General features: G+C 42.6%; 1 protein-coding gene across 1 annotated transcript; it reads left to right on the forward strand.

The window, feature by feature from the left end:
- The first annotated feature begins 1,058 nt into the window (after positions 1-1,058).
- On the forward strand, positions 1,059-8,212 carry LOC112419339 (uncharacterized). Its single transcript, XM_039830957.1, has 5 exons — positions 1,059-2,265; positions 2,602-4,477; positions 4,747-5,393; positions 5,502-7,652; positions 7,782-8,212. The coding sequence occupies exons 1-5, from the start codon at positions 1,059-1,061 to the stop codon at positions 8,210-8,212; spliced, it is 6,312 nt and encodes a 2,103-aa protein (XP_039686891.1).
- The last annotated feature ends 996 nt before the right edge of the window (positions 8,213-9,208 follow it).

A 9,208-nucleotide genomic window follows, 5' to 3' on the forward strand; every position in this document is an offset into this window, starting at 1 on the left:
CGACATAACCTGGTACCGTGCCACTTGTAACTTCACGAACATCATTGTCGGTTGTGGAGAATACTCAAATGTACCCCTTCTCGGTACGCAAGGAGGAATCAGCTACAATCCTATCCTTGCCAAACGTCAGTTCGGATGTCCAATGGAAGCTAAGCCAGATAACATCTACTTACAGGGTGAATTCTACTTCAACCATGAAGATCCCTCAAACAAAAGAGGGAGATTTGTCCAAGCATGGCATGCCATTCGCACACTCAATAGAAGCCAGTTGGCGAGGAGATCAGACTCTTTACAGGGGTCTTACACTCAATGGGTCATCAATAGAGCTTCCGATCTGGTCTTACCATATCATTTGCCAAGGTACCTATCTTCAACAACCCCAGCTCCGGCTTTACCCTTGGCCCCCGCAACTGTGGAGGAATGTCAAGAGAAGTTGGCCCGATCGGAATATGTGGGTGCTACTTGGAAGAGGAAATATGATGAAGCTATGCTCAAGATGGAGACTATGAGTGGTGAGATAGAGCAACGAGAGCATGAGGTTCACAAGTTGAAACGACAAATAGTAAAAAAGAATGTTCAGATCCGAGCTCAGAGCACAAGGCTATCACAGTTTATCAACGCAGGGGAGCGTTGGGAGTTCTTCAAAGATGCACATTCAGATTCTGATGAATAGTCTACTTCAAAGAGCTTGAGAGTTCCCAGTTTTTCTTTTATTTTTGTTTTTAGCTTTAAGTTAGATATTTATCTTATTTTTTTGCAAAGTCTATCCCTTGGCTTCGTTGTTTAGAAAGGGAATTATCTTATAGTATGCGAATTATTCAATGGAACTCTCAACTATGATATTTACAAAAATACTTTCATAAGTCCTTCGATAAAAAAAATATACGTCTATTTTTGCATAAACATCATACATCATCCTGCATTTCATAATCTCAAATCAAAGTCTCACACAAACTTCCTTTTCCAGAAAAAGGGTCAACTCGTTTCATACGGTGGCCCCACGTATCATCTACAAGTCAACCCGTACTCACTACACTCGAGCAAACGTAAAGAAGAAGATGGATTATCTTGAGCAGGAAAATCGGGTAGTTCGTGAAGAAATGACAGCCATGCAGACTAGGATGGACGAGATGGCTGAATTAATAAAAACAATGGCGGAAGCTCAGACTCAAGCTCAAGCACAGATTCAAGCACAAGCGCAAGCATTGGCACAAGCGCAAACTCAAGCTCAGGCCATAACAGAAGCGCAGGCCCGATCACAAGCACCTCCACCTCCTCCTGTCAGAACTCAGGCCGAGGCATCTTCTTCTTGGACACTATGTGCTGACACTCCAACGCAGTCCGCTCCGCAACGTTCCACGCCTTGGTTTCCACCTTTCACTGCTGGGGAGATATTTCGTCCTATCACTTGTGAAGCTCAGATGCCCACTCACCAGTACACGGCTCAAGTACCCCTACCTGCCATGAGGGTCACTCCAGCCACCATGACCTACTCAGCACCTGTGATACATACAATCCCGCAAACTGAAGAGCCTATCTTTCATTCAGGGAATGCAGAGGCTTACGAGGAAGTAAGCGACCTACGAGAAAAGTATGACGAACTACGCCGAGACATGAAAGCCCTCCGTGAAAAAGGGAAATTTGGGAAGACTGCGTACGATCTCTGTTTGGTACCGAGTGTGCAGGTACCTCACAAATTCAAGATTCCAGACTTCGAGAAATACAAAGGGAGTTCTTGCCCTGAGGAACATCTAAAAATGTATGTGAGAAGGATGCCTGCGTATGCCCAAGATGATCAGATTCTTATTTACTACTTCCAAGAAAGCTTGACCGGCCCTGCTTCAAAGTGGTACACAAACCTAGACAAAACAAGGGTTCAAACTTTCCGTGACCTTTGCGAAGCTTTCGTGGAACAATACAGTTACAATGTAGACATGACTCCGGACCGAAGTGATCTCCAAGCCATGACTCAGGGAGATAAAGAGACGTTCAAAGAGTATGCCCAACGGTGGAGAGACACCGCTGCCCAAGTCAGCCCACGAATTGAGGAGAAAGAGATGACCAAGCTCTTCCTAAAAACTTTGAATCATTTTTATTACAAAAAGATGGTCGGGAGTACACCAAAGAGCTTCGCGGAGATGGTTGGTATGGGAGTACAGTTAGAAGAAGGAGTCCGAGAAGGACGCTTAGTAAAGAATACAACTCCTGCCAGTGGGACCAAGAAGACCGGGAACCATTTCCCGAGGAAGAAAGAACAAGAAGTCGGTATGGTGACTCATGGAGGGCCTCAACAAACTTATCCAGCCTATCAACACATTGCTGCCATCACACCCACCTCTCACCCTTTTCAACAAACAAATAACCATCCTCAAATACCACAATATCCTCAAATACCACAATATCCTCAATTCCCACAAAATCCTTCACCACAAAATGTCCAACCACAAAATGTCCAACAACAAAATTTCCAACAACAACCATACCAACAACAACCATACCAATACACTCAACAAAATTTCCAACAACAACCTTATCAACAACGCCCACAACAACCTCGACCACCAAGAATGCCGATTAACCCAATACCAGTCACCTATGCAGAATTACTTCCCGGCTTACTCAAGAAAAACCTTGTCCAAACTAGAACAGCTCCTCCTATCCCAGAAAAACTACCATCTTGGTATAGACTTGACCAGACTTGTGACTTCCATGAAGGGGGCCGTGGCCATAACATTGAAACTTGTTATGCCTTTAAAAGCACAGTGCAGAGGCTGATCAATGATGGAAAAATAACATTCACAGACTCGGCGCCAAATGTTCAAACAAACCCGTTGCCAAATCATGGTGCCGCAACAGTCAACATGATCGAAGATTGTCAAAAGACTCGTCCCATTCAGAATGTTCAACATATCAGAACACCTTTGGTTCCGTTACATGCCAAGTTATGCAAAGTCGACCTTTTTGAGCATGATCATGATCTCTGTGAAATATGCCTTATGAACTCCGGAGGATGTCAGAAAGTAAGAAATGATATTCAAGGGCTCCTGGACCGAGGAGAGCTTGTGGTCGAAAGGAAGTGTGATGATGTGTGTGTAATAACTCCTGAAGGGCCTTTGGAGGTATTTTATGACAGTCGAAAGTCAACTATCACCCCTCTGGTGATCTGCTTACCGGGTCCACTGCCATATGCTTCTGAAAAAGCCATTCCATACAAATACAATGCCACCATGATTGAAGAGGGTCGTGAGGTTCCAATACCGCCTTTGTCTAGTGTGGATAATATTGTTGAAGACAGTAGAGTTCTGAGAAATGGGCGCGTTGTTCCCATAGTGTTCCCAAAGAAGATTGATGCTACAATAAACAAGGAGGTTCAGACTAAAGATGCTGGTATCGCCAAAGAAGTGGATCAACCCAATGGGGCTGGTACAAGTGCAGAGTTTGATGAAATTCTCAAGTTAATAAAGAAGAGCGAGTACAAGGTCGTTGACCAACTGATGCAGACTCCATCCAAAATATCCATAATGTCTTTATTACTAAATTCTGAGGCCCATAAAGATGCATTAATGAAGGTCTTAGAACAAGCTTTTGTGGATTATGATGTAACGGTGGGTCAGTTTGGCGGAATAGTAGGGAACATCACTGCATGCAACAACTTGAGTTTCAGTGATGAAGAGCTCCCAGCAGAAGGAAGGACCCACAATCGGGCGCTGCATATATCTGTGAACTGTAAAACCGATGCTTTGTCAAAAGTGCTGGTGGATACTGGATCATCTTTGAATGTATTGTCCAAAACAACTTATACCCAACTCGCTTACCAAGACGCACCTTTGAGACGAAGTGGGGTAATGGTGAAAGCTTTTGATGGCTCGAGGAAGGATGTCCTTGGTGAGGTGGTTCTACCTATCACAGTTGGGCCACAAGTTTTTCAAGTTAATTTTCAAGTCATGGACATTCAAGCTTCATATAGTTGCTTACTGGGTCGACCCTGGATTCACGAGGCAGGGGCTGTCACATCCACGCTGCATCAAAAGCTGAAGTTTGTAAAGAATGGGAAGCTAGTAACTGTAAACGGTGAAGAGGCTTTATTGGTGAGTCATTTGTCATCTTTCTCTTTCATTGGGGCAGACGATGTCGAAGGGACACCTTTTCAAGGGTTTACTATAGAAGATAAGAATACCAAGAAGAATGAAGCCTCTATCTCGTCTCTGAAAGATGCTCAGAAGGTCATACAAGCAGGAGGGTCCACAAGCTGGGGAAAGTTGATAGAGCTTCCAGAAAACAAGCACCGAGAAGGATTGGGTTTCTTCCCATCTACTGGTTTGTCCACAGCGAAGAAGGGCACTTTCCACAGTTCGGGCTTTATCCATGCGATCATTGAAGATGGTCCTGAAAGCGTGCCACGAGGTTTTATAACGCCAGGAGTATCCAGCCACAATTGGGTTGCTGTAGATGTTCCTTTTGTTGCTCACTTGTCCAAGTAATGCATTTGTCTAGTTTATGCTTTTCTTTTCAAAAAAAAAAAACAAAACATCCTTTCGCCCCGCCCCAAGCGAAGGTGAATTTATCTAGGGCTTTTTATTTCAAGAAATTATCATCAATAAAATAAAAATGTCGTTTTTTTCCCGATGTTTTGTCTCATTTTCTTCTATGCTTTTCTGAAAAGTGGTAATACAAAAAACCCAATATAAATTTTCAAAAAAATCTGCATGTATCTTTTTCTAAAAAAATCATCCATCACATGTGCAGATTAGAAATCAACGAACCCGTTGAACAACATAATCCTATGATCTCTCCCAACTTTGAGTTCCCTGTCTATGAGGCGGAGGAAGAAGAGAATGAAGAGATCCCTGACGAAATCTCTCAACTACTCGAACAAGAGAGGAAGACCATTCAGCCTTATGGGGACGAACTAGAATTGATTAATTTGGGCACCAAAGAAGACAAGAAAGAAATCAAGGTTGGGGCATCGCTCGAAACAAGTGTTAAAAAGCAAGTGATAGAGCTCCTCAAAGAATATGTTGATGTGTTTGCCTGGTCCTACCAAGATATGCCAGGTCTAGACACTGATATTGTGGTACATCACCTACCTTTGAAACCTGAATGTCCGCCAGTCAAACAAAAGTTGAGAAGAACACGTCCTGACATGGCTCTCAAAATCAAAGAAGAGGTACAGAAACAGATCGACGCTGGTTTCCTCATCACATCAAATTACCCCCAATGGTTAGCTAACATAGTGCCTGTTCCAAAGAAAGATGGTAAGGTCAGAATGTGTGTTGACTACCGTGATTTAAACAAAGCTAGCCCGAAAGACGACTTTCCTTTACCTTATATTGACGTGTTGGTTGACAGTACTGCCAAGTCTAAAGTCTTCTCATTCATGGATGGATTCTCCGGTTATAATCAAATCAAGATGGCACCCGAAGATAGAGAGAAAACATCATTTATTACACCTTGGGGCACTTTTTGCTACAAAGTAATGTCGTTCGGTTTAATCAATGCAGGAGCTACTTATCAGAGGGGTATGACTACTCTTTTCCACGATATGATACATAAAGAGATTGAGGTCTATGTGGATGATATGATAGTCAAGTCGATTACTGAAGAAGACCATGTCAAGTATCTACAGAAGATGTTCCAGCGCCTGAGGAAGTACAAACTTCGTCTAAATCCCAACAAATGCACTTTTGGTGTCAGATCCGGAAAGCTTCTAGGTTTCATTGTCAGCCAGAAAGGCATCGAAGTAGACCCTGACAAAGTCAAAGCCATCAGAGAGATGCCTGCTCCGAGAACAGAAAAAGAAGTAAGAGGTTTTCTTGGACGACTAAATTACATCTCCCGGTTCATTTCTCATATGACTGCAACTTGTGGGCCGATATTCAAACTACTCCGCAAAGAACAAGGTATTGTGTGGACCGAAGATTGCCAGAAGGCTTTTGACAGCATAAAGAAGTACTTGCTAGAACCACCGATTCTCATCCCTCCAGTTGAAGGAAGACCTTTGATCATGTACCTAACAGTGTTAGAAAATTCCATGGGTTGTGTGCTCGGACAACAAGATGAAACCGGAAGAAAAGAGCACGCCATTTATTATTTAAGCAAGAAGTTTACTGAATGTGAATCTCGCTACTCCATGCTCGAGAAGACGTGTTGTGCTCTAGCCTGGGCTGCCAAACGCCTCCGTCATTATATGATTAATCACACTACGTGGCTGGTATCTAAAATGGATCCAATCAAGTACATATTTGAGAAGCCCGCTTTGACAGGAAGGATTGCACGGTGGCAGATGCTACTATCTGAATATGATATCGAGTACCGTTCCCAGAAGGCAATTAAAGGCAGTATTCTTGCTGATCACTTAGCTCACCAACCACTTGAAGACTATCGACATATCAAGTTTGACTTTCCTGATGAAGAGATTATGTATCTAAAGATGAAAGATTGTGACGAGCCACTATTCGGAGAAGGACCTGATCCAGATTCAGTGTGGGGTTTAATATTTGATGGGGCTGTCAATGTATACGGCAACGGCATAGGGGCAGTACTCCTTACTCCTAAGGGTGCTCACATCCCTTTCACAGCAAGACTCCGGTTTGACTGCACGAACAACATCGCTGAATATGAAGCCTGCATCATGGGTATTGAAGAAGCCATTGATCTAAGAATCAAGAACATCGAAATATATGGAGATTCAGCTCTTGTAATCAACCAGATCAAAGGAAAATGGGAAACTCTTCACGCAGGACTAATACCTTATCGAGACTATGCAAGACGTTTATTGACCTTCTTCAACAAAGTGGAATTACATCATATCCCTCGGGATGAGAATCAGATGGCTGATGCCTTGGCTACTTTGTCTTCAATGATCAAGGTGAATCATCACAATGACGTGCCACTAATCAGTGTCAAATTCCTTGATAGACCCGCTTATGTGTTTGCCGCTGAAGCAGTTTTCGACAATAAACCCTGGTTTCATGATATTAAGGTGTTTCTCCAAACTCGAGAGTATCCTCCTGGAGCATCCAACAAAGATAAGAAGACTCTCAGAAGATTATCTAGTAATTTCTTCCTGAATGGGGATATCTTGTACAAAAGAAACTTTGACACGGTCTTGCTCAGATGTGTAGACAAATATGAAGCTGATTTATTGATACATGAAATACACGAAGGATCCTTCGGAATTCATCCTAATGGGCACACAATGGCTAAAAAGATATTGCAAGCAGGCTACTACTGGATGACAATGGAATCAGATTGCTACAAGCATACCAGAAAGTGTCACAAGTGTCAGATATACGCCGACAAGATTCATATGCCGCCGACTACACTCAATTTACTTTCCTCTCCGTGGCCTTTCTCTATGTGGGGCATTGACATGATCGGAAGGATTGAGCCCAAAGCTTCAAATGGACACCGTTTTATCCTAGTGGCTATTGACTACTTCACTAAGTGGGTTGAGGCCGCATCGTATGCCAATGTGACCAAACAAGTGGTGGTCAAATTTATCAAGAATCATATCATTTGTCGTTACGGCATCCCCAACCGGATCATCACCGACAACGGAACAAATCTAAACAACAAGATGATGAAAGAATTGTGTGATGATTTCAAGATCGAGCACCATAACTCTTCACCTTACAGACCCCAAATGAATGGTGCTGTCGAAGCTGCAAATAAGAATATAAAGAGGATTGTCCAGAAGATGGTGGTGACTTATAAAGATTGGCATGAAATGCTTCCCTTTGCATTACATGGATATCGTACTTCTATACGCACATCAACAGGGGCAACCCCTTTCTCCCTGGTATATGGTACGGAGGCAGTACTTCCTGTAGAAGTCGAAATTCCATCATTGAGAGTCCTAATGGAGGCTGACTTATCAGAAGCTGAATGGGTTCAGAATAGATACGACCAGTTGAATCTAATTGAAGAAAAGCGCATGACGGCCCTATGTCACGGACAATTATATCAAAAAAGGATGAAACAGGCCTTTGACAAGAAAGTTCGTCCCCGTAAGTTTAAAGAAGGTGATCTTGTGCTCAAAAAGATTTTCTCTTTCCAACCAGACTCCCGAGGCAAGTGGGCTCCTAATTATGAAGGTCCGTATGTTGTTAAAAGAGCCTTCTCAGGTGGTGCCATGACTCTACAAACCATGGACGGTGAAGAACTTCCACGACCTGTGAACACGGACGCAGTCAAGAAATACTTTGTCTAAAAATTTTAAAAGAACAGCTCGGTAAGTCGAAAACCCGAAAAGGGCGACTTAGGCAAAAATGAGCGTCTCGGTGGACTGAAAACCCGAAAGGGCGGTCCAGGCAAAAATTAGAGACAATAAACAGAGATCATTATCCTGATAGAGTGAAAACCCGAAAGGGCAGTCTATGCAAAAATTAAGGATTTAAAAAAAAAAAAAAAAAAAGAGACAAAGTAACTGCATCCAGTCGAACACAGATACACTTGGGGCATACCTGATATCAAAAGTATTCGAGCCACAAGATAACGGATTTCAAAGTTGTTAGAGAACGATAGAGTTATGAAGTTCAACGTACCTTTCCATTTTAAATTACCATTTCTTTTCAAACTTTGTAAAGAACTCCATGAAGTCATGCCATTGGCATAGCGTCATTCGATCAATAAATTTTGAGCCTTTACCTTTTTTTGATTCCCATTTGCTTTGTTTCACGAATTTTTCCTCTTTTATTGATGATAATATTTTGAAACAGATTTCTAAAACATTATATAATAAAAAGCATAAACAAATAGATACAGCTTGGCACTCGGGAGTAAAAGAAGCATATATCAACTCAAGAGAGGTTAGATCCTGCTAAAAGCGTGGCTCGACACTAAGGAAAGTCTCTGAATAAACAAATACAAAAATAATACAAAGAAGCTCGCTAAGTTGAAAACCTGAAAAGGCGACTTAGGCAACAGAGAGCGTCCCGGTGGACTGAAAACCCGAAAGGGCGGTCCAGGCAAAAATTAGGGGCAAAACAAAAATAGTCCCGGTGGACTGAAAACCCGAAAGGGCGGTCCAGGCAAAAATTAGGGGCAAAACAAAAATATTCCCGGTGGACCGAAAACCCGAAAGGGCGGTCCAGGCAAAAATTAGGGATTTTTTTTTCAAATAAAACAAAAGGTATGACTGCGGAAGCATACCAATGGAAGGACACTCTATGCCGGTTTACAAATGGCGACTTCTTCCAGACTTCTT

Source organism: Medicago truncatula, chromosome 2, assembly GCF_003473485.1.
Source record: "Medicago truncatula cultivar Jemalong A17 chromosome 2, MtrunA17r5.0-ANR, whole genome shotgun sequence".
NCBI classification, from domain to species: domain Eukaryota; kingdom Viridiplantae; phylum Streptophyta; class Magnoliopsida; order Fabales; family Fabaceae; genus Medicago; species Medicago truncatula.